At 40.7% G+C, this 25,316-nt stretch overlaps 1 protein-coding gene across 1 annotated transcript; it reads right to left on the bottom strand.

Annotated features, from left to right (window-relative positions):
• Positions 1-1,280: 1,280 nt before the first annotated feature.
• Positions 1,281-24,949, bottom strand: gtf3c1 (general transcription factor IIIC subunit 1). Its single transcript, XM_013265746.3, has 39 exons — positions 24,500-24,949; positions 21,674-21,886; positions 20,910-21,086; positions 20,650-20,793; positions 20,289-20,385; positions 20,084-20,207; positions 19,464-19,643; positions 19,226-19,341; positions 18,238-18,290; positions 17,739-18,130; positions 17,535-17,603; positions 16,060-16,297; positions 15,818-15,971; positions 15,583-15,686; positions 14,483-14,574; positions 13,582-13,956; positions 13,294-13,439; positions 12,861-12,958; positions 12,664-12,760; positions 12,268-12,451; positions 12,075-12,171; positions 11,621-11,753; positions 11,438-11,525; positions 11,240-11,301; positions 10,720-10,828; positions 10,495-10,637; positions 10,272-10,414; positions 10,119-10,203; positions 9,911-10,023; positions 9,764-9,823; positions 9,590-9,683; positions 9,208-9,380; positions 7,775-8,398; positions 7,299-7,444; positions 5,987-6,091; positions 5,606-5,901; positions 3,656-4,209; positions 3,387-3,570; positions 1,281-1,677 (listed from the first exon to the last, which is right to left on the bottom strand). Exons 1-39 carry the CDS (start codon positions 24,718-24,720, stop codon positions 1,480-1,482), a joined length of 6,681 nt encoding a protein of 2,226 aa, XP_013121200.1. The 5' UTR covers positions 24,721-24,949; the 3' UTR covers positions 1,281-1,479.
• Positions 24,950-25,316: the final 367 nt, after the last annotated feature.

Raw genomic sequence — 25,316 nt, forward strand, 5'->3', positions numbered from 1 at the left:
AAGTGTATCAACAGATGAAGGCAGAACATCATAACTAATTTATAGACTTAAACTGTGTGACTTTAAAAAAAACAAACAAAACCAGAGCAGTCCTGCCAAGTCTGACTTTCAGCACCTTTACAATCATCTAGGAAGTGAAAGCACAGCGTACGCCAGTAATTACCACACCATCTGAACAAATAAAATTATAGCACTGGTCACATACTCAACTGAAGCGCTGCTCATTACCTACATTACTTGCGACTTATTGGTTATAGCTGCTTAATTTCTCGTTAATGGAAATATCTAAACAGCCAATCACATGACACTGTGAACCGAGTATCAGAACAATGCCAGGATTGTTGGTGCCAGACAGGCTGGTCTGAGCATTTCACATTTTCTCACACTAGCATCTCTAGGGTTTACAAACAATAGTGTCAAAAAGAGAAAATATAGAGCAAGTTCTGTGCAAAGTGTCTTGTTGATGCCAAATGACAATAAATATAATAAAGGTTAGGCGAGTTTCCACTACCAATCAAAGATACAGATGCTTTTCATTAAGTACTTCGAGCTCTGGTTTTCATATTGGACTCTCACCTGGCTTTTATATATTGTGATTGTCTTAAAATATCCTAATGACAGCTTATTGCTAAAACATCTCCACCTTTTTATCCTGTAATAAACACAGTAAAGCGTTTTTAATTGGAGTGTGCTGTTGTTTTCGCCCTTTTCCAGATTTCTGCCCGTTCTGTAAACACTACTCGCATTTCTAATCTTCTGCAGCTAGAAACAACCTCGCTCCACTACACCAATCTCTTGATACACTTTAAAGGTACCCGATCAGGCTATAGAGAGAACGAGTGGGTCCAACAACAGGAGTAAGCCATGAAAACCTGACAAAAAGACAACTCCTCAGCGAACAGATATTTGCATGAATGACTTCCCTCAGAGTCATTCACACAACACCAAAGTATCTAAGTAATAGATAAACAATTAAATGACAGAAAAGCTCGTTTTCCATTGTACTATAAAAAAAGTTTAAAATATGGGACTGTGGGCAGTGAGCTCGAACATTTTCTGTGATTTCACACCTTTATCATGTAGAAAAAACTTGATGTAATGTAAAGAATCCAAATTTATTACTAAATAAAGTAAAAAATAGAGTACACTGAGTGTGTTTCTCTCATAAGACCTTTACAAAGCTGATTTAAGCCTTTAGGAGCTGCATACTGTATGCATAAGTGTAAACACAACTTTTGCATGTTTCAGAGAAAATGACAAAAACGTGATTAACTAATAAATACAAGTTTTAACAAAACTTTTTATTGAGAATTATAAGTTAGAGCACAGAAAAGCTGAACACAAAAAACTTCCCCAAAGGAAATACAAAGAGCCTGATCAAATTTGTGAAATATCCTCACTTAGCTGTCAACAGCCTGATCATTGCTTCAATATTTTTCTCAGTCCTTGGAGATCTAAAATAAGTTTAACAAACACTTTTCAGGGTATACAACAGTTCCAGGTTCGCTCGTTGGGCAACACTCGACAGAGTCGCAGGCAGCAGCTGATGGTGGGCTCATACATCACTATGTCTGGTTCTCTCTCGCTTTTTCTTTGCTGTGCAGGACGAGTGAACAGTGAGGGTTTAGGACTTTTAGCCAGAGTTTTCTTCGTCACACAGCCCAGTTCGATAAGTGCCTGTGGAAGAGACGGAGTAAAAACTCAACCATAAAACAGGCCATTTTTTGTCTTTGATGCATTTTACACAATGTTTCCAGCAGTCTGAAGGCTAATCTCTTAACAGAGATGCGGAACTTGTTATCTGAAACTTTGAACATGTTTAATAGGAGCACCTTATCTATATGACAGAAAATAAGGAAAGACAGCTCTTTTATAGTAATGCTAAAACTGTGACGTGCTAAAAGTGTCAAAACAAGTTATCCTGAGATGTACCACGTTTTAAAAAGTTCTTCTTTTGCCTTCATCAAACTTGTCTGAACTTTTATAATTGTCATTTTTCATGTTGTGTATGCAGCCCCCGAAAAGTTGGCATGCTGCAATTTATAAATCTCATAAACTACTTGCAGCTAATTAGGTTAATGGGCAACAACTCAATAACATGACTGGATAAAAGAAGAGCATCTTAGAGACGCTCAGAGTTTCTCAGAAGTAAGGACAGGCAGAGGTTCACAATCTGCAAACAAAAAAACAAAACAAAACAAAACAAAAAAACGGTGACTACAAACTGTGAAACATTTGAGAATGTTCCTTAATGCTAGATTGTGAAGACTTTAAATATCTCATCATCTGCAGTGCATAATGTCATCAATCTCTGCCCAAAGCTGAAAATCAGTATTGGTTATCGTGTCATCCACAAACGCAGGTTAAAGCTGCATCACGCAAAGACGAAGTCATGTATGAATATGATCCAGAAATCACAGCTGGGACACAACTAACTTAAAATGGACTGAGACAAACTGTTCTGTGATCAGATGAATTCAAATCTGAAACTCTTTTTGGAAAATATGGACGCCGCAAACTCTGGACTAAAGAGGTTAGGGACCACCTCAGCAGCTTGTGCATCTAAAAAGGCAACGTGAATGCTGAAAGGTATAAACAGTTTTTAGAGCAGCATCACGTCTTTTTCAGGGAAGATCTTGCATATTTCAGTAAGACACTACACTGCAGACCTGTATGGCTTCATAGCAGAAGAGTCCAGGTGCTGAACTGTCCTGCCTACAATCCAGTCTTCTCACAAACTGAAAACATTTAGAGCATGGAACCAAAAATGCAATAAAAAGAGCCAGGACTGCTGAGCAGCTAGAATCCTCCATGGGACAAGAATGGGAAAACATCCTCTCCCAAAAGTCCAGCAGTCGGTCTCCTCAGACGCTAAACGAGACGCTACACAGAAGCAAACAACTTTTCTGAGACTTGATCCATTTCACAACTTTAAACATTTGATACCTTTTATAGTGTGAATAAAATCTGGGTTTATGAGATTTGCAAATCATTGCTTCCTATTTTTAAAATCATGTTTTGCACAGCAATCGTGTTGTGTCTGCTATTCAAAGATACAGGCATATTTTTAACATTTAGGCATGGATTTAGTGCCGCTATAAGGCTGATTGGTTCATTTTCACCGCTGTCATCAGTGCACTTGCTCAGCCCAGCAACACACTGTCACTATAGAAAGCATCTACCTGCTAATAGATGCTAAAGGAGCTGATAGAGGTCAGAACGGAGACTGAATATTGGACGTGTGTGACTCAAGTGCTCAAATAATGGAAAGTCTATTTTATCTGTAGATCCAAAATTTCTAGTGTTTGTGTGTATGAAATGTTGATACACTTAGACGAAAAAATAAAAAACTAATAGATGAAGTAACAACTAATAGACTGGAATACCTGCACAAGATCCTGAACTGCCACTGGCTGCAGCAAATCTTTGTAATGCTCTACCAGCGCCTGGTGTGTCAGGCCGGGCTGAGACATGATGTGGTAAAGAACAGCTTCCAGCATGCCCTTACACACCTGCCGGTTCACCTTACCATCAACCAAGCGCCAGGGCCGGCTGATGAAGCTGGTTTCACTGGACGCAAAAAGGAGAGAGATGAAACATGGAATATCGAGGAAGGAAAAAAAAAAACCTTGGTATGATTAAAGTTGGTACTCACGCATCAGTATCGGGGCCTGTGGAGGAAGAGCACGCCTCATCGTTGTTTTCATCGGCTTTCCTTCCTCTTCTCAACCTCTGCTCATTCCTGTTATCTTGTCTTCTCTCTGCGTCCGTCGTCTCCTTCCTTTCTGCGGCCCGTTTTTCCTCCTCCTTCTGTATCTGCTTTCCTCCCTCCTCCAATAACAACAACTGGTCTCCCCTCGACTCATCTGCCCTCTCCATCGGCCGTTCCAGTTGTTCCAGCTGTTCGTTCTCATTTGTTTCTTTGTTACTCGACACTCCGTCCACATCCTCTTTGTCAGCGACGTCCTCTCTATCCACAGCCAATCTCTTCGCCGGTGGTTCTTCCTTCTCCACTTGGAATTCTCGGCTGCACCGCTTCCGTACAAAGGGGATGGTTTGCTTCTTCTCCAAAAACGGGTCTGACGCAAATGATGACTGAGACCAGTGCTTGGAGCTGACAGTAAGAAGCCATGGTCCAGCGAGCTTCATGAGCACCCAGCGGACACTTAGACTCCCAACTTTTACCACCTGGCCTTCTTCTTCCAACTCCTAGAACACAAACATGTTGCTATGAGTCACTGCCATTTTTAATACTTTTTAAAAGGTGATTCCTCTGTAATTATTCCAGCCTCAGTGTTGTGTAACATTTCAACTAAAGACAAAAGAAACTGAATGAGTTGGCAAAGTGTAGCTGCTGCAGTTACACAAACAGTTGAAAGCTGTTGGTGCCACAGTTCTCCAGCTCCAACTAGCTTCTTTTTACATTCGCCCCTTCAACAGGTATGCCAACATGATTTCACAGAGTGAAACAGGTGCTTTTTTTCTATGCTGTGGCTTTAATCATTGGAAAGAGGTGCGTAATATAAAGCCTGGTTTAGGTTCCTATGAGGAATCCTAGTAGAGACATACAACATAACCTATTCCCTACCTACCTACCTACCTACCGTCTGACATTATTGCCTACATTTATGCTGGTGCATTATGTGTAATAACCGCGTCCCAGTGCCAGTTTATAGAAGGAAAAAAAAAAGAAAAACTTTTCCCCTCCTGGGTCTCCACTTTTTGTTCCGGTCATTTTTTTGGGGGGGGGGGACATATTTGCTTCTTTTCCGATAGTTTCCACTCGAGGAATTTGCTGGCATTTGTGAATCTTTATATTACACTATGACTGTTATTCCTTATACTGAGACAATGACTGTTATTCTCTCACTAATAAATTCAAAAACTGGTGAAAAAGTAGAGAATGAATTGATGGTGCTGAACGACTAATCCTACATCGGCACGACATGTAGTTCCATGGGGTTTGCGTTTATGACATCGCTACAGTGTAGCCCATTGAAGCACAATGAAAGCAGCAATGCCTAGCTTTCACCACACTGTAATGTTATTGCACTGAAGTGTGACACAGAACAGACAGGCTGTGTTAATGCGGTTCTGCATGCACACACACAAACATGTTTTCTAATCCTGTTCAAGATCCATTTTCTTTCTACACTGCTCCGCTGTTTGCAGACACCAAAGGTCAGTACATTGAGAGCAATCTCATTCAGGCTTATAAACACTGTTATTTCATGGTTTGTACATTTCTTTATATTTTGCTTCTTACACAGACCGTGTTAACACTGATCAGATGGCGGTTGCCAGTGTTATAGTAACATTTGTTTACATCACTCAAACGTGTTGCGTGTGCCTGACTGGGTGAGCTTAAAATAAAATTTAAAAACATCCTGAGGATTTGTCATTTTTCAGTTCCTGCAGTGCAGACACGCAAACAAAGAGAGAAATCCTTAAAGAGTCATAAGAACGATGACAAAGTTCCTGTAGCAGGAAATAAAATAAAACGATGCAGAACACACATCGTAACATAACTTAGACACCAAATCTGTTTTCTTCACCCTTCATATAAGGATGTCGCGTTTAGATTATTTTAGAGTTAGATTTTTACCTCCATGTACTGCTGCAGCTTCCTGCTGCGTCCAGACTGCGGCTCCAGCAGGTTCGCGTGAGCCTCGAGAAAGTCATAAGCATCCCAACCTCTTTCACCAGCTTCATCTAAGCTCCTCATGATCTGAGTGCACGCTTCAATGTCCCGCGGGGTGTATCCCTTTTGCTCAACAAAGCGCCTGTAACACTCCTCAACACTGGGAGGAGAAAAGGAGGCAGAACGGACGAAGGAGGTGAGGTTGGAGGGGAGAAGGGATGGACCGCATTTTGTCAAGTCCAGAGGTGGAAAGTCTAAAACTGAAGGAAACAGAAAATAAAGGATTTTATTTTTGAACACCAGACTCTTTTGTTTTGTATCAGTCTAAAATGCGGTGACTCTTACTCTCTGCACTGAACAGGTTGTGAGCGGGTGTGTTGCGCAGCTGCAACCTCAGAATACACGACTCCATCACAATGCTATCATTGGTGTTTAGGTTGCGCACTTTTACTAGAAAAAGAGAAGAACAAACATAAACAGAAATGCAACATCCTTTCATTTTCTTAACACAGAAAACGCCTACAAATTATCTTAACTAACAATCAACTGATGCTACTGCAGGACTGCTGCTAATAAACACAATGCTAGTGACTGCTGCTAATACGAGTGTGTGAAAGACAGATAGGACCAGCTTTTGTGTTGTGTTTGTCTTTCCCATACATGCGTATAAATGCTCACAGTCAAAACCACAGACTGTAGGGACAACAAGACAAAAACAGAGAGAGAGACACAACCAAGTTGTTAAAAACCTTAACTATACAACAATCAGAGAGGGAGAGAAACTCAATTCCCTCACAGGGATCAATTTCAAAAAATGAGCAACAAAATCAGAGACAAAAAGCCTATAAAACCAAAAATACAATATGCAATTTTTAATCGTAAGAAATTGCTCTACTCATCTGGGCTTTTTTGTGTTGAAAATGTGATCATGGGAGCAGAAGGGAAAAAAAAAAAAAAGAGGTTGTTTCTCCGAAGATTCTTGATCGAGTTATAATTGTTTACAAAACAATGAAACAGCTCAACAATCACAAAACTTTTCCACCTTTGTGCATAAATTATAAGCCACCTACCTACCTCAGTCTCTCTTAAGGCTTACAGTTAGGCATGGATCATGTGACCCTGAACCCTCCTTTAGTTATACTGTCTTCTTCACTCGCTATGTGTTTATACACCACTCTGTATTTAATCATTTGTTATTATTAATCTCTGGTGTGTGTCTTTTTGTCATATCTTTGTTCCTTCACCCCAACCAGTCACAACAGACGGCTGTTGTGACTGGAGGCTTCTTCCTGTTTAAAGGAAGTTTTTCCCTCCCACTGTCGCCAAGTTCTTGCTCATAATTGGTCATTTGATTATTAAGCTTTTCTTTCTATTGTTGTGGGGTCTTTACAATAAAGCACAGCGACTGTTGCTCTGATTTGGTGCTATATAAATAAAACTAATTTAACAAGGCTTCTGTTTCATTTCTGGTGAAAACAGTTTCTCCAAATATGGCAGGAACTTCACTGAAGAGTGTGTAAACTGACACAAACTACTTGCTCTTTGCTACAAAACTATTTTGGAAGTTTGCTGTCGAATTGTTCAATCAATCCAACAAACTTTACTTTTAATCATCCACCAGGTATTATTTCACAGTAAAAGGTTTCTAAAGCTTTACCGATGCCCGGGGTGCAATATCCTCGCATCATTAAGTACTTGGTGTGCGAAGCTTTTTGTGCCTTCACTTGTAGCCTTTTTTTCCCATCGTACTCGTCACCATCATCATCATCCTCCTCTTCTTCTTCTACTACTAGTTCTGCCATACTGAAAAGAAAAGATTGTGACTTTTGTACATCGGACTACAAATAATTTTTTATGTTATCCGTTTGTAAGCTTAATGAGAGCCCACTGTATTTAAAAAAAAGCAGTTCCTTCTAGCTAAAAACTGGATAAATCTGTACAACTTAAATAATAAAAACTAGTTTCTGACTTTGCTTTTACTTGACTGTGTTGTCACTACTGCACTTTCAACCTGCTTTTGTTTATTAACACTTCAAGCAGCATTTCATGTGTGAGGGGTGATGTACATATCTTAGCCTGAGATGCTTTGAAAGTGTATAAAAGTCATTACAGTGCTGAATCCTTATGTCTCACCTCTTCACTACATCCTTGTCCACCAGGTTGCTGTCCACCAGGTTGCTGTCCACCACCACCATCTGTTTAGGAATGGAGACGTACACATTCAGCAGTCCTAGAGACATCAGGCTGAGCGAGACTAGGCAGGCTCCACCCGGGGACTGGAGAGAGAACTTGAGCATGTCCGACACATCAGGAGGCTCGTCTGAAGCTGGAGGTGCCGCGTTTGACGTGGCCGACACTCCTGGAGCCTCTTCACCAGATCCAGATGTGGAGCTGTCATCAGGCTTTTTCTGCTCGTCTGGTTTGCTCAAAACATCAGTTTTCTCGTTGTTCGTGTCAGCGTCCTTCAAACTCTCGTCTCCTTTAATTTCACTTTGGTTGTCATCTCCTTCCTTTGTGGTGACATCTTTTGCCCTTTCCGGCTCACTCGCTGGTTTGTCAGCTTCTTTTCCTCCATGTTCTTTACTTTTGGATCCTGTTTTTGTCTCCAGCACTTCCTCTCCATTCTGTGACCTGTATTCAGTTTCGTTGTAGAGTGCGATGATGGGCCTGTCATCTTGCGTCCCGTTGTCTATTAGACTCCTTAAGAAGCGGAAGGAATCGGTGCACAGGGAATGAGGAAAACGCCATGAAAAACACCTATAAGGAAGGAGAGGGAGGGGGTGGTGAAAAATTTCAGGGTGCAGTAAGCAGTGCAGGAAGAATTCAGATACTGGACTACTGGATTTTTATTATTCTGTATCCACCTGTACTGTTTATGGATGCAGTTTATTAACCAGGCTTGCTAGCTTTAGGTGAATATCTTGAAGCTTTAACCTCTTCACTTGTTCCTAGTATTCCACCACAAAAGGGCCTGACACCGGACACCACTGGCTAATGAATCACTTTGGATTTCCTGTAAGCAGTCAAATGCAAACAGAAACAAAGGGCTGGAAGGTATGCTGGTCCCAGGGGAACCCCTTCCTAATGGGTACTTACCATAACATACTGCACATAAATATTTGTCATGAAAGCAGCCTTTGTCTGAGAAATAAAAAGACCCCTCAAAGACTTCAAGGTTTCTAATCGAATTCTAGCAGTTACAAAATCACCTTTAAGTCCTACTATGAGTGCTACTTAGGTGAAAGTGGCTACAGATCTATTCCAGTTAATTAATCAACTCATTCATTCAGACATACAGTACATTTGGAAAGTGTCCATTAGCTATAATGTAGTTTCTTCTTCCTTTGTTTTGAATACCTCACCACTTTTTATGAGCAAACAGTGGAGCAAATAAAATGTCATGAGGGGAGGGGAGGAGCCCTGGGTTACCATGGTAATGAAACAGTTAGCAAGACATTCCCACTCAGTTTTCGGTAGTGTAGAACGTTCACTCCCGACCAGCTACCAGGATCAAGTGTTGCTTCAGTGATGCGTGTGAGCGTATCATTCCTCAATTGGTAACGTACCTGAAGTAGGACTGGGACAGCTGGTAGGACATAGGCAGGATGGGCAGCGCTCGGTTCTTCTTCGGCCCAAACTGCTGGCCTATACGCCGGCGGTTGACCAGACCCCTCTTCCTGCATTGTATGAAGACTTTGCACAGAAGCTCCTGGTCATACTGACTGTACAAGTGGAAGATCTACGACAGACGTGAGACAAATAATCAAAGGACTGAGCCTTAAAATATGACACAGATCTACTTATTAAGGGAATTTAATTCTATAAAAAGCTTGATTACAATTTTTAATTATTTTTTTGTTTGACGATGTGAATAAAAAAAAATTAATCTTCACAGATAAACTTAGTTAAAGGGAGATTTTATGGGACTATACTGAATGTTGGCTGTACCTGAAAGGATCTGGAGGTTTTCATTTGATTGTTGGTCATGGCCAGAGTGCTTTGGATCAAGTTATGTAACACTACAGAATGAATGTCATCTGTGCTGCAGTGGAGACACAAACAAACAATCACTTACTGCCATAAACATTCACATTCTAGTATAAAAATCTCAGATAACCTTACCTGCTCAGAGTGTCTTTGTATGGGAGCTTTTTCCCGCTGTCTATTGCAGAAACCTTAAACCTGTTTTTAAAAAAAACAAACACTTAGTGTTAGCTTTACACTTAGCTACATATTGTATGTCAGCACATCAATCTTCCAGCTTTTTACCTCGAGAAGAGCTGCTGTTTGGTGTCAGGGATGATCAAATCATGAGCATTTACAATGGAGCTGAACTTCTGTCTGAGCAGCCGGATATACTCTGAGAACACTTTGGCACAATCCTAAAAAAGCACAGACAGAAATATTACACTTTCAAGTCACTTAAATAAATAAAAATAAAGGAAATGGAAATAAAAGAGGAACAGCAAACGCATACCTCTGGTTTATCGGGATTAGCAGGTTTCTCCTTCTCCAAAAGACTCATCAGCGACTTGTCCTGGTAAACCTCAGCCAGGCAGATCCTGCAGCAAAGAGAGTTTCACGAATGACTGGATTTAAAAGTATGTGTTTCTTTGTTATCTGCACTCACCTGTAGTTCAGAAGCGTCTGAGGATTTTTCAGGATGTATCTTGAGCGACGTCCGACGGCAACAGACGTTTTATCCGATGAGATCTCAAACTCTGCGTGGAGCAGGTCTCTCACCACGCAGTGAGGTACGAACGGCCTTTTTAACTGCAACACATGACGTAACGTGCAGCACGTTTTGGAGGAAGTAAGTAATTTAAAAAAGATGACTGAATTTCTGTGTGTACCTTGCTGTTGAGCAGGTCCGCAGCCACACAGCAGAGCATCACCAGTGAGTCTTCCTGTACAGTCCAGTTGACTCTTTGCCTGGTCATCCGTTTCAAAGCCTGGTGGTCCGTCTCATCGTGTGCAGGAGTTCTTTTCTTGGGTTCTTTGATTATGAAAACACACGTTTTCCCTCACACCCAGCAGACACATGCATTCATTTTTAGGTTAAAATGGACACTTTGTACCTTTTTTCTTCTTGCGTGGGACTTTGACAACATCTTTCTTGCTTCTCTTCCTCTTCTGCCCCTTTCCTCCAACCACCCGCTGGTTTCTGGATGCTGGTTCTATTCCCACCTGGTTATCAGTGAATAAGATTACAAACAATAACCTGCAGGCAGCCTAAATAGATGTATTTGAGCACTGATCAGTAATTAAATAAAAAGAAACAACACCATTACTGCCTTTGGATATTTACAATATTGGACATAATTATTTACCTGCTCATTCTTTTTATGTTGTTTATTGTATAATAAAGGCCCACATTATGATTGTACTCTCAATTTGATTAATAAAACACATACTAACCTTATGAGCTTAATTAAACATAAGTGCTTTAAAAGCTCCTTCAACCTGTTATTATTACTTTCTGTTGAACATTGTTTATTTTCTGCAGCAGGATTTAATGCAGGCCTGTTGAACTTATTTAACTGTACCTAATAAACTGGAAAATGAGCATATCCTAGAGTTTGAAATAAAGTCCCATACCTGAACTTTTTCTGCCATCGCTGGCCGCTTGGATGTGACGCAATGCGGTTTCGCCGTACCTCCTGTTGTAGAGATTTGTGGTTAATCACAATGTAAAAAGCTCACAAACAGATGTGACATCGCTGATCACAGGAAGTGGACAAAAGAAAACAAACAAACAAACAAACAAACAAAAAAACAAAAAAAAACAAAACTCACCAGCTTTAAGTGCAAATCTGAGAGCATCTTTACTCAGGAGGCTCTTTAGTCTGGTTTTGTTGTCCTGTGCCTCTAAACCAGATTGCCTCTTAAAAACAAAACAAAAAAACCCCAAACATGTCAAAAATGCCAGCAGGCATTCAACATGCACATGACTATCTGTATTCCATATTGCACTTGTACCGTGTTAACAGAAAGCAGCTGATTGGTCCAAAACCAGTTGCGTTTAAGATGACCAAAAAATTCAGAGTCCAGTCCTCCTGCTCCTTTACCGTCTCCTGGTATCGACCCATCATCACACACTTCAGTACTGCCCCTGTGTGTGTTTGACAGATGCACATTCATCAGAATGACTTTAAAACACTGCGTATGAAAGATAGCTGAGCTACTACAGTACTGTAGCTGCTCGAGTTAAAGTCAGCTTTAATTGAAAACGAGAAATGGAAGAAAAGCAAGCACAGTGAATAATGCCGAGTCTGCAGTGGTAAGGTACAACTTTTACTTTAATCAGTCACAACGAGATTTATGATGCAGCACCCTCTTTAAAACCGATTGCACTCAGCGACAGCCAGGAAAGCTTCATATCGTTTTTTTTCCTCCCTCACAGCCAGAGGGAGAGAAATCATTACACACTCACTTTAGCAGGTACGCCAATCCTGCGAAAACATGGCGTTCTTGCACAAAAGAAGGAGTCGTTTCCTCATCAGTGGTGTTCCTCTTACAACGAACTACCCCTAAAAAGAACATTTTCAAACAGGGACGTATTATTATTATTATTTTGAATAATTGCCAGAGCAGTGCGTGCGTTTTATAGTCATGTATGCACGTACCCAGTGGTGTATTGAGGCAGACGCACATCAGGTCAAACCAGTACTTTTCCAGGTCATCAGCAGTGTTAAAGACGTAAGGGCGCCTTTCAAACGGTTTTTCAGGGCACTCTGTGACCAGCCAGTAGTGAGGCTCGGTGTTGGTGGTGTCAACAATAGTAGCATTACGTTTAAGATACACAAACACCTGGATAAATAAATGGATAAAGACATAATGCATAAAAATGCTCCTGAGCGGCTAAATTTACAGCCATTAATAAGTAAGATTTTTGTGAAGATCAAGCAATTTTTACAACCTTAGAAAAAACCGTAAAAATCAAAAACATGTAACATGCTTGTATTCCTTTTAATAGTCCTCGTACGCTTACACGTACTTCACTGTTTTAAGGTTTTGTATACCTGGTCCTTCTCCATGAACTTCTCAATTGGACCAAACTGCAGGAGACCCATGTAGACCAGCTTTAGCAGGTTTTCATGAAACACAAAGATGTACTTCCTAAAATTAAAAAAATAAATAAATAAATAAAAATGTCCATAAATGCTGACTTTCAGATCCCAGATGTGGCATGTTACCGAGAGAGAAGAATGAAAGTCACCGTTTATAAAGCAGCTGTCTTCTCATTCGTGCAGGCAGCACTCTCACCAGATGATGTTGCTTTACAGGATCATTGAGATATTCCTCCAGTCCTTCCACCTGCGGGCACAAGTTAGCAGTGTTAACTCAAAAGAATGGGTCATTCTAAAGAGCTCACTGAATTTGTGCATGGTACTGTAGTGGTACAAGTGTGTTTAGGAGTATTAGCCTCTCAGCCATGAAGCAGCAGACCACACAAAGTCTAAGTGCTGAGACAAATACCTAAACATTGCACTACATCTGCTACAAAATCAGTTCAAACTGAGAAAATCTGCACATATCTGCCACAGAGTTGGCCTGTTCATCTTTTTAGAGGAAAAATATTTTCCACTCCACACAAGCCAATGAACTGCATGGCCTTTTTTTTTTTTTCCAAAACAAAGCTTCACACTCACCTTATAAGTAACTTGAATAATTTGCACAAAAACAGAGAGAGGCAAACAGAGGAGCAGGTCGCCCACCATCGCCCAGCCGCTGCTATACTCCTTGTGAACACGGACAGGAGGGATGAATCTCTTCCAGGAGTCTTCATCGAGATAGACTATCAGCGTCACACAGGAAATAAAGGTGAACCAAGGACATTAGCTGGGAAAAATGCAAAACTTCCACACCGGTGTAGACAGAAACAAGCAATCCAAATGAAATTTTCATTAGAAATTCAAGTATACATAAGGCTGTCTCACCTTTCATGTCAGACTGAGAGTAACTATCTTTTTGCTCCTCTCCTTCATCACCAGATTCCACTTCCATGTTAGATAAGCTGGAGTCTGCACTTTTCCGGCCGTCAGATCCGGTGCCAACACTGTCCGACAACGGTGTTCGTCTGTCTGCAGGTGTAGAGCTTTCTGCTTCTTTCAGATCCTGTTGTGCTTTGCTGTCTGCAGGTTTGGCAGCAGGATCGGAGCCGTCTGCGCTGCTTGATGATTGACTGGTTGAATCAGAGCTGCTGCAGTTGTGTCGGAGCGGATGCCCATAGATCAGATACCAAAGGAAGTTATGCATCATACGTAGACGATGCATTTTAGGCTGGAAGCCATAAGTCTTACTCAACCCTCGAACTATTAAAAAAAAATAATAATGATAAAGTGAGTCAAACATTTACTGGAGACAGATCTGATTTAGTATACACAATAGCATGATCTTAGCAGGCCTGCTCAATTTACTGCATTTAAAAATGTTTTTAGTCTCTTCTTATTTTTGATCATCTGACGAACAAAAATGTCTTTTATGGTTAATTGGCCCCTAATTAACAATAATAAACCAAAACAAATGTAAAAATATCCATATTTAATACATGGGTAGGGTAAGACGGCGCTGGCACGGCTGGCAGCCTTAACCCAATTTCCCTCGGGATGAATAAAGTATGATCAATCAATCAATCAATCAATCATTCCTTCCCTTGTTAGAAGAGTATTAAGGAAATCATGAAAATAATGTTTATTCTGCCAGTTTGATATAGAGCCTGAATCACATGATTGACCCACTGGACAAACTATTAGTCTTTTCTCATTTCTGTTCTTGGCAATAGAAATTTGTGGGAAATTAAAGTTTTCCTTCTGTTGTGGTACAAAATCAAAACACAACCTCTTGTGGGCTTGAAGTCCGGGTCATCATCGATAATTGCTTTCTTTTTGTCAGCCTCCTTTTCTTGTTCTCTGGCTCTGTCTTCAGCATGACTGAGGGACAGAAGAAGAATACCAAGGGCACAACAGGCCAGTGAAACACAGAAGACAAGTTCACATTCTAGTATAGAAAGATCTGAATACATAAACACAGCAATCAGGCAGGCCGAGTGATCATTACCAAGATCAGAAGTCCGTTTAAATCTCTTCACAAGTCAACAAACACCAGGTAACAGTAAAAGCATTGAGTACTGTCCAAAAGTCTTGAGTGAGCCGATATTTCTTTGCATTTTGCTTCCATTGTTCTCCAGACTTTCTGAAGATCTTTCAAAATTTTCCTTTAGACATTGGCTGGTGTTTTGCTCATTTTCTCTTAACACTCAAGGATAAAGAAGGCATCAAACTCAACCAGTGTTGTGTCTACACATAACAGATAAATTAGTAAAGAACCAATTTAAAATTATATTTAGACAAAAACACAATTTCTTCTTCTTTTTTTAGTTGCATCTATGGGAAACAGCAGTTTGCTCAGTTTCACAGGCATTAAATGGTGTTTTTGCAGCAACAAGGTGATTCTCAGAGCGTTAGCTGAAAATACCTCGGCTTGGTGTGCAGCATGTCCTAAAATAATTTTAAAAAACTGGACAAGTGGAGGACAAAAGAAAAATGAGGGTTACCCCAAGTAGACGTTCAAGGGGGAAAAGGTCAAAGGGAAAAGGCGGGAAGACTAAGACATGCCAAATTACACAAGAACTGGACTGAAAATCAGTGGCAACAGGTCTGATGGAGTAAAGCATGGCAGAGGCTCTGTCATTGTTTGAGGCAGCGTTTAGTTTGTGGTGATGAGGATCTTTTCAAAATTGATGGAATAATGATCACTGATCATCCAATCTCATCATTGTTCAGGAACACACTGACACCCGTTTTAATAAAGCACTGCACCTACTTTCCATTTTCCTAGTAAAATATTTTTAAAAATGGAGGGGTCACGCAAGACATTAGCACAGCTCAAACATCCTGTTGTTGTTTTTAAATGTGACTTATCTTTGATTATGTGCTCACCGTAACACTGCTGAAGAGCTGGAAATTCTGAACCGGACCTGCTCAATAACCTGTTTGACTCTGTCATCGTTGGGTTGAATGGACGGATGAACAATCATTTCAACCTACAGGTGCAACAACAGACACACACATCAGACAGACAGAGGACACTTTATATATGATGTCATAGGACTCCATAAAACTCTCCTCTTCCCTGTATAGAAAGGCAGAGCGCAGATGTGATGTGTTCACGTACCTTCCTTGTCATCCCATCCTGTACAACAGTGGTCGTGTATATCTTAAGCAAGCCTTCTCTTGCGAGACAGTGGACGAGACGTACGATAGTCTTCTTGCAGCACTTTGAACTGACACCGTCCTGTTTCTCGTCGTCATTGATCATCTTCTGCAGCCTATGGAAAGCACATCACGCTCACGCTCTCTTACTGTGCATGCAAAAACACTTTAAAGTTGAACTGTTGCCATTTCAGACAAACTTACTGGAAAAGACCTTCTATGATTCTGAAGTTGCAGACAGCTTCAACTATCAAGTTCTTCCTCCTTAGCAGGCGGTACGTCTCGTGAGACCTCTCCCGAGTTCCGCTGGCTTTTTTTGGAGAGGGAATACTTTTGACGACCACGGTGATGGGTGCTGCATTATTAGCTGCATTTGGTGACACACTTTGATGCAAAGAGCTGGCATCAGTTGAACTGGTTTCTTCCTTTTCCTCAACCGGAGCTTTGTAGGAGAGAAAGGAAATTGCACGGGCACTTAGTGCACATCATCATCATCATCATCCCAAAGAAAACTATCAAAGTTATTTCAGTACCAAACAAAGAAGGGCCACAAAAGGCTGTTTTTGGCAGTCAATTTGGCAGGCTGTTTGGTTTTTTAGGGCTACAAATAAACTGTGGTTGCACTTTTCTTTGTTAGCTAGGTTTCTGCAGCAATTGTGGATGCCCAAAGCGCACCTCAGCAGGACTTCAGAAAGTCAGACTTTCTAAATCACCCAACAAAAAAAATTCCTCATTGATCAGCTTGTCAGACTGGTTTTAAAGCACAACCTCACTTGTAAATAAAAAATACTTGAAAAAAGTCCTGAACTAACAGTTGGTGACCCCAGCTGTCTCCGTGTGTGTTGAACATTAATCCACATCTGCGCTTAGAGACTATGTTTCTCCTGCTTTTGACACTACACCATCAGGTGCATATTTTTACAGTTTCATACCTGTGACTACATTTCTCTATAAGGAATGTTGTAATTATGCATGCATAGGCAAATTTAAAATAAATGCATTATAATAGTAGGAGCAGAGAAGAGCCCAAACCATTTCTTAAAACTGGACCACCTGACTCTGCACCTTCTGTTACCTTCTTTCAAATTTATAGTGAAATTCTGCTTCTTCTTTAACGTCTACAAACCTTTTTCATCTGTATTGTTATTCTTTATTGCTTTTATCGCTACCCTGTAATCTGGCCGTTTGGAACCATCTCAGCCTGGATTTGGGGAACAAAAACAATTGAACCAAAAACAAAAAAAAACGGTAAAATCCACTTTAGGCTTCAGTCACACGGACTAGCTGGAAAAAACCTCCCTGTGATTGCTTTGCTTGTTAGCAGATCGCCATGTTTGCTATAATTTCCATCAAAGATTTTTTGGTGAGTAGTTTGAGTTTGTGTTTGCAGACAAGTCAGCGTCTTCCATGGAAACTAGTGGAGAAACCTGCTAACAATCAAAGCAATTGCAAGGAGGTGTGACCAGTGGTTGCCAGTGACTATACACAGACAGCAAAGCAGATCTGAATCAGAATGAATATTTACTAAATTGACAAAAAACGTTTAATTCAAATGCACGCTAATGCATTTGTAAATATAAATTAGTTTGTTCTTTCTCCAACTAGAAAATATAAAAACACATTTTTTCCTTTATTTTAATCTACAGCCAGAGCTGTTCAGGTTAACATGTGGGAATTACCTGTCACAGCACCAGACACTGAGTCGGGTGTCCCGTGAGTCGCAGGTTCGCTGCACACTGAAGTTTCACCTGAGAGGTTCCAAAAAAAAAAAAAGAAAAAAAAAAGTTAAAAACTCATCAACATTAAGACGTTATAATGTGGATTTTACCTTACAGAGATTTACTATCTATTCTGAAATCAGCAAAGGTGTAATGACTGCTCACACTCAGCTGGTGCACTCTGCGTGACAGGAACGTCAGGCTGAGTGTGCTCTGCTGTCATGCTGCCATTTTCCCCCGTTGTCTTTCGCCTGGCTCCTGATTTTCCCCTCACTTTCCTTTCATTTCCATCCAGCTCTTCGTGTCTTGAATTTCCTTTCCCACCTTCAGATGTCTGCCCCTCTTCCTCTGCCTCTTTGTTTCTTCCCTTGACTTCTTTTTTATTCTTCTTGGCTCCAGGAGTTTTGGAGCTTCCTTTCACTGGCGCCTTTGACGATGACGGCGTTTTAGGGGAGGTCAGTTCTGCACTTGACGTCTGAGGTGCGGAAGAAAAGAGCAGCATCTGCCGCTCCTGCTCTTTAGCGAACAGCTGGAGTTGATCGCTACCGCCGACACACCTGCCAAAAGATGTGAGCAAAACGATATTTTTTACGGCAGGATTTAGTGCAAAGTGGCGCGAAAATAAGAATTTAAAGGTATAATTTATGTATTTAGGGTTACAAACTTATGGCTGATGAATTTTGTCGTCCTCTGCCGACCCTCATCTTCCATGAATCCCTACAGAGTGAGGCACACACACAAATGAAAAACAGAAATTTACAATGTAAAGCAAAACACAATGAACGCAACACTAAACGACCCACTGCTTTGGTAGATTGCTGCAACATATCATTTCCTGGTATGAAAAGGCAAGACAATGCTGAAGTGCCGGCTTATAGATCTATGACCTCATTAAACAATTTCCTGATGAGCTTATGATCGCAGTCAGTACTTAGAAGTCTTATTGAAAACAACGCGATATTCAGTTTGTAATTTTTGTTCCTCGTTTGAATCAAGAATGAGATCGTGGATACCAGTGGCAGAAAAGAGTTTTCTCCAGTGGGTAGCTGTCCTCTGACTTAGAGACAGGGTGGGGCATCATTTGAAAAGGGCTCAGAGCAGCTGCTACTCTTTGGATGACAAGCAGAAATGATCCTGGGCTGGCAGTTGTGATGTCAGGTTTGGCATTTGCCGTTCATGAGGGCGAGAAGAGCTGATATAAAAAGGTTGTAACCGATAATTCCGGCTGCTCCCTTTGCCTCTCAAGGAGTTACTTCAGAACATAGACCTGCATATTTAATTTGGCACAGGGTGGGTTCCTAATGCCTGTGCTTCCTCTCACTTGTGAACTGACAACCTTTCGCGTGTCAGAGAAACAACGGCAGAAGAATTAGAGGTTTGACACCAAATAAACTTTCAAGTGGTTATCTGATCATCAGCACATGTGCCATTAATAATAGTGTTAGGAAGGACGTTGTTTGTGGCGGCTGACCTCTGGTCAAGTCATGTGGGTGGGAAGCCGAAACACATCCGACAATTGAGTATACCTGCAAATAAGCTATCCTGATCATCGTTACTGATTTTTCTAGTTTTAGCCTACGCACATCGATCTTATTTTAGGAGAAGGGCAAAAATAAAGAACGAAAGAATAAAAGCATCGGCCCAGACCTCACCTTAATCAACCCATCTTTCTCTAGCCTTCGCCAGAGCATGCGAGCTTCCAATTTGCTGACGTTCAGTCTGAGTGCAATATCACGCTGGGGGATGCCCTTAGTGCCAGAGGATAGTACTGCATTACAAGAGAAAAAAGACAAAAGGCAACAGTTAACACAACACTCAGCTGATTACGAGTAAGACTTCAAGACTTCATTTTTCTTTTGTTTCTTAACGTAAGGAAGAGATCAAACATACTGATGTGATAGGCCTGTGTTAACAGGTCCTTCTCCATGATCCGCCCCTCTGTAAGCAAACCCCCTCTTCCTGCTCCACCGTCATCATCCTCGTCTTCATCGTCATCGTCATCTTCCTCAGCTACACCCTTCTTTATGTATGGCTTTAACAGCCTCACACAGCGAACAGTCACTTTGGAGCCTGAGAAATAAGTAAAGCAGTGTACTTTTTTTTAAAAATGTGTACATTTTAGTAACACACCAACAAAAAAATTTCTATCGAATACTCCAAAATCTCTTCTTCATGGTTCTTTACTTTAGAAAGTCAAGCAGTGACAGAGTTGTTTTTTTTACCTCACCACTAAATATAGAATGAGGACTTTTGCCAGGCACTGCAGGCCTGGCATAAACATATGCATATACATCAAAATATTTGAGAAACTAAGCACACAGAAGCAGCAACTCTGTAAACTGCACATAAAGGACAAATAAGACGGTGATTATATCAAGAAGCAGTTGTGTCATAAGCAATTTGGGTCAGATTTCTTCTCTTTCTGATTGGTCATTGATATCCAAATCAAGCATATGTTGTGCTGCACTCATGCACTATGAGGCTTATGTGGTGTTTCAGTGTTGCATTACCATTTTTGTTGGTGCGGGGTCCAGCGCTGGGGTCCAACACCTCCAAAGGGAATCGGCAAAACTCGATCAACTTGGACGCTCGCATGTACTTGAACAGACGCGAGTAAGTCCTGTCGCCCACGTTCTACGAGAAAAACAGACAACTTTCTACCACAAGCAGAAGGCTAGACAGATGGGAGCAACAGAAACTTGGAGGGATACTCACAAGATGTTCTCTGAGCGTGATAATTGTGGAAAACTGACTCGGACACTGCTGGAGAAAGTTGGACGTGACCTCCATCAGTATGTCATACTTGGTCCTCCTGAAAGACAAAAACAGGAAGCAGATGTGATAAAGCCAACACACAGATGGATGCACCTAAATTTTAAAGCTGCAAAAACCATGCACAGATTTAGGTGGTATCTTTATTGCTGAGGTTACGTGCATAAAACAGAATCTCAACTGAGGGTCCAAGGACAGATGATTTTTTATTTCATGCTTTTCTTTTTCACTGATGATGCTAAACTGACCATTCCCGTTTCTGCTTTTGATGAGATAAAATGTGAAACACAGAGCACAAACATACCTGTTTACATGGAAGCGTTTGAGCAGCAGAAGGATGGAGTGCTGCTGCTGTCCGGTCTTCATTCGCCTGACGTAGGACTGCATGGTGACCAACTGGTATCGGACAAGAGACTTTCTGAAGTAGTGAAACTTTCGGGCATCCACCCTGCTCAAACACAACACTGACTGTTAGAAGGCGGACAGCTGAGTGCAAGCCAGTCTGTAGAGGAAACACAGAACAGCGATGGAACCGTGCTAAAGGTGGGCATAAGTGTCTCCTACTTGAAAGAGCCTCCATGTAGATCCCTCTGCAGCTCTCCTTGCCATCGTGCTCGGCCCACTCTCTCCAGCACGCAGTAAGAGTCGCTGCCGAGTTTTACATCAGGATCGCTCTCGCTGCCAATCAGGGCACGATATCGCAAACACTGTGATGCCACGACAACCAGCTTTCTCCCGTATCTTAGAAGGAAGCACAATAAATTTGCTAATTCCACAGAGCATGTTAATCATCGGGTGGGGGTGGGGGGGTTATGAAACATCCAACATCCCTCACTACAAATCTCACCATCCTGCGTAGATAGTTTCATGGTTAACGCGAGCAGCTTTCATAAACACTATTAAATAAATTGCATTTTATTGATGTTTTGTAGGCATAACCATGCGATGCTAACTTGTCTGCCACTTAGGTCCTGTCTGCAACCATTTAGCAACCACCAGTCATGTGGAAAAATTAGTATTCTCCAACAGGTTGGGAGTGGTTGCTGCAGGAAAATCATTGTCAATGTCCCAGTCCAATCGTTGCCCCTCTGGCAACTACTTGTCACTAGGAAATCTGCAATCTAATAGCAACCGAAACAATCACTTGATACAGCACTTCTGATTTCACACAACGCCAACTACTAGCAACCAGTGTTTTTAATCACATCCAATATAGCGGGCAACTCTGAAGCACTGTGCACGTGACATTGTGTGAGAAATCTTCAATAAGCAGCATATTTAACCACATTTAATTCCAGGTTTGTCAGTATCAGCTCATCTCTACAAACCTTTCCAAAGCCTCGTTCAAGCTAACCAATGGGGTCAGCAGGGACTTGGAGCGGACTTGCTTTGTGACGTCTTTCCTTGTTTTGAAGAAGGCACACGAGCCCTGAATCCCATCCTTGTTTTCTGGAACAACGTCGATGGGGTAGATGTCTTTGGGAGTGTCGGTAAAGCTGTCAGTCACTTCAATGCCTGTCTCTGCATCAATGTCCTTAAACCTGAAAGAAACAAGAGCAACTCCAAACGTAACGAGAAGGCAAAATAACACATTTATTGCATTAAATTTCAATGGTAAACTTGACCCTGAAAGAAAAATGCTCTTACATCTACTACTACTACCTCTACAAACTAAGGTGTAATATTAATAACTATCTATATTTACACTATTAAAAACAAAACAAAACAAGCAAGCAAACAAACAATCCTTCAGCATTTGGCAAAGAGAATTCACTTCCGTTCAACCAGAAAAGCATTAGGAAAGTCCAAAACTTATGTTAGGATGTCCACAAAAAGAGTTTACATCAGAGCTGTCAAACAAAAGGCTCGGGGGCCAGAATAGGCCCGCAAAAGATTCAAATTTGGCCCACTGGACATCTTCAAAGCAGGGAAGGCATAAACCTTAGATGTTTTAAGTTTTACAGGTTTTCCTACTGATAATTGCCTCCACCATGGAAATTCATACAGCACCGAGTTAAATAAGAAACAGATGAATGAAGAACAGAAAGTTCTTGTTTTAAAACTAATGCAGAAATTTGTGATTTTTACGGTAGGTTCACAGTTAAAAAAAGAAAAAAAGAAAAGAAAAAAAAAGAAAAGACATTCTGTCAATTAACAACAATTTTCCTGTGTTATAATTACAGGACAGCCTGTGCAATTTATTTCTTACAATGAAGGAAAACTGAGTTATACCTTTCAAATTGCACTTTTGTTCTTATTAGTGCTGGGCGATATGACGATATATATCATGTGGACGATAGAAACTTTTCTATCGTGCCATTTGTGTTCTATCGTTTCTATCGTTTCTAACCCTAATTTTATAAATTATTACATAAAATATATCATTAACCCCTTACAACCGGTTGGAGCAGGCACACTCCGTTTTGCCTAACTATTTTTAAATCCCTGTAGAACTGGAACAACTAAGGTAGCGCAATAATTTTTTTTGCATATGAAACCGTAGGAGTTGTACTTACATCTTATTCCATTAGCTTGCCCTAGGTCACGGTTTCCTTCCACATATAGCTTTGCAAAAATTGCATAAAAAGCACTTCCAGCAACAAAAACATAATATTCCAGACTTGCAGCAACAAAAACATAATATTCCAGAAACACGCTTTGCCGATCCGATCAGCTGTTCATAACACTTCCTACGTTGGAATATAAGTCAGCGCGAACTATCGCATGTCCGCCATTACCTGTCCGAAACCGGAAGTGACGTCATTTTCGCGGAAAATGTAGTTTTTTTACTTTCAAAGCCTATGTTGGTGTTTTTAAAAGTCATGTTTGACTTTATGCTTTTCTGTATCGTTTCAGGGATGCTTAGAAGTCAAATTACACTGTTGGAAATAGTTTATTTTGATGCACATAGTGTTTTTTTGCAAATTTACATTATAATATTTATTTTCATTTTTCCTGTAGTATATAAAAATTAGTTTATCTCAAAAATAAAACTATGAAGATACTCAAAATAAATTTCCCGTGGTTGGAAACTATTTTGTGCAACTTTCTTGTATTTACAGTTTTGAGGGATAAGCCTCTAACTAGAAATATTTGTAAAAAACAAAACAAAAACGATTTTCAATTTTTTTGTAGTTTATTGCACTTTTTTGCAATTTATGTAGTTACTATGGACTTAATGCATACAAATTATTAAAATTTGGGCTATAACGGTTGTATTGATGTATAGCAACTTGAAATGCTCCCACAACTGGCACTACAGCATGTAAAATGTAAAGATAAGCTCTGGCGGACTTGGTCTCATGGTAGGTCTTAAAGAGTTAAATAGCCTGCAAATATATTAGTGTTGTCTTCTCACTATACATACTCTTAACTTTATGCAAGAGAAAATAAAGTATAAAAAAATGATATTTTTCACAAAGAAACTCCGTCTTGTGGTTTTGCAACATGGTGCTGCTTTACGTGCACCCGGATTTGCGGCATGCTTTACGGTAACTCAAAACAAAGACTGCACCCTCTCCAATCACTGTTTACAGACTGCATACTTTTCAGATGACCACAGGTCGGGTGGTATATCGTGATATATATCGTTATCGTGATATAAAACAATTCATATCGTGATAAATATTTTTTCCATATCGCCCAACACTAGTTCTTATATTAAAATATCTCAGGGATTAAATGTGTAATGTGTTTAATTACACCAACAGAAAAAGGAGTTTCACTGATTCAGTCCACTACACCACCAGTGCTATCCAGCTGCTGTTTCAGGTCACTAAAACGTCAGGAGTCACTGATGATGTTAAGCTGACTAATCATTGGCTTTTGGACGAACAAAAGAAATCAATGGACGATGACAACAAAGGCTTGAGAAATTTACAGTGGGAGATTTTCTAACACAGATGCACACAGAGGATTATTAAGTGCATCATAAACTGGTGTAATGCAGGTTTAAAGATGGAGTACATAAAGTGCAAGAGTGTTAAAGTATAGGAAAACAACAGCCCCACTAAGACAGGTTCCGCCTGTCTGTGGACCATCGTGACAAATTTGAGCATTTATTTACTTCTTGTGTGGAAGCCTGCTGTTTGTTTTAACTGCGTTAAAACTGTGCGAGCCCCTTATGATCATATCTGTGAGGATGAGAACATCACCTGTCGGTCAGCACGACATCCTCTCTCTCCTCCGGGAGCTCGTAAAACTTCAGCTCGCTGTTGATGACCAGTGACTTCCAGATGAGCTCCTTGGTGCAGCCGTCAAGCTTGAGGGGAAACCCGGGCTGCCTGTCTTCCAGTCGTATCCACAAAGTGGGAATGGTTATCCCGTCCAGCCCTTCCAGAGCCACTTCATCCACAACAATACTCAGCAGATCCATTCCGTGCTATTGGCTAGCTAACATGCTAGCGCACCGGCAGCTATCCTACCTACAGTCTGCGCGCGCGCTAAAGCCTCGTAAAGTCACGGGGTGTGACCGGAGTGCTCGCGTGCTCAGATATCTGTGTTAGTGGCAGAATAAATAAAAAGACTGATTTAGTAAACATTACTTCTTACTTCTATGACGTCTTCCAGCTAGTTTGTGTCCGTGTACGTCCCTGCGTCATATTTAAACTTTGACCTCACGTTGTGTGGTTAGTTGGGGGAAAATGAAATCCACCAGGGGGTGTACAGGTACAGTTTCTGAGCTTCATCGACGCACTGGCATATTTTGAAAAAAATGAAAAATAAATAATAATAGAATAACTCGAAAACATATTTGCTTTACAGGAAAGTGAAAATTTTACAATTATGTTTCCATTTAAAAATTATTCTGGTTTTATATTGAGCCCTGGCTTTTATTTAGTCTATTTTTCTTATATATTTGACTATTTTGTATATTCCCCCCGCCGCCTTTTTCGAGGTATATTGTATATTAGTCATAATTGAACCTATATTGTCCTCTCACCCAGTTGTACGATTTAAATGCCTTGAAAC

This window comes from Oreochromis niloticus, linkage group LG6 (assembly GCF_001858045.2).
Source record: "Oreochromis niloticus isolate F11D_XX linkage group LG6, O_niloticus_UMD_NMBU, whole genome shotgun sequence".
Taxonomy (NCBI): Eukaryota; Metazoa; Chordata; class Actinopteri; order Cichliformes; family Cichlidae; genus Oreochromis; species Oreochromis niloticus.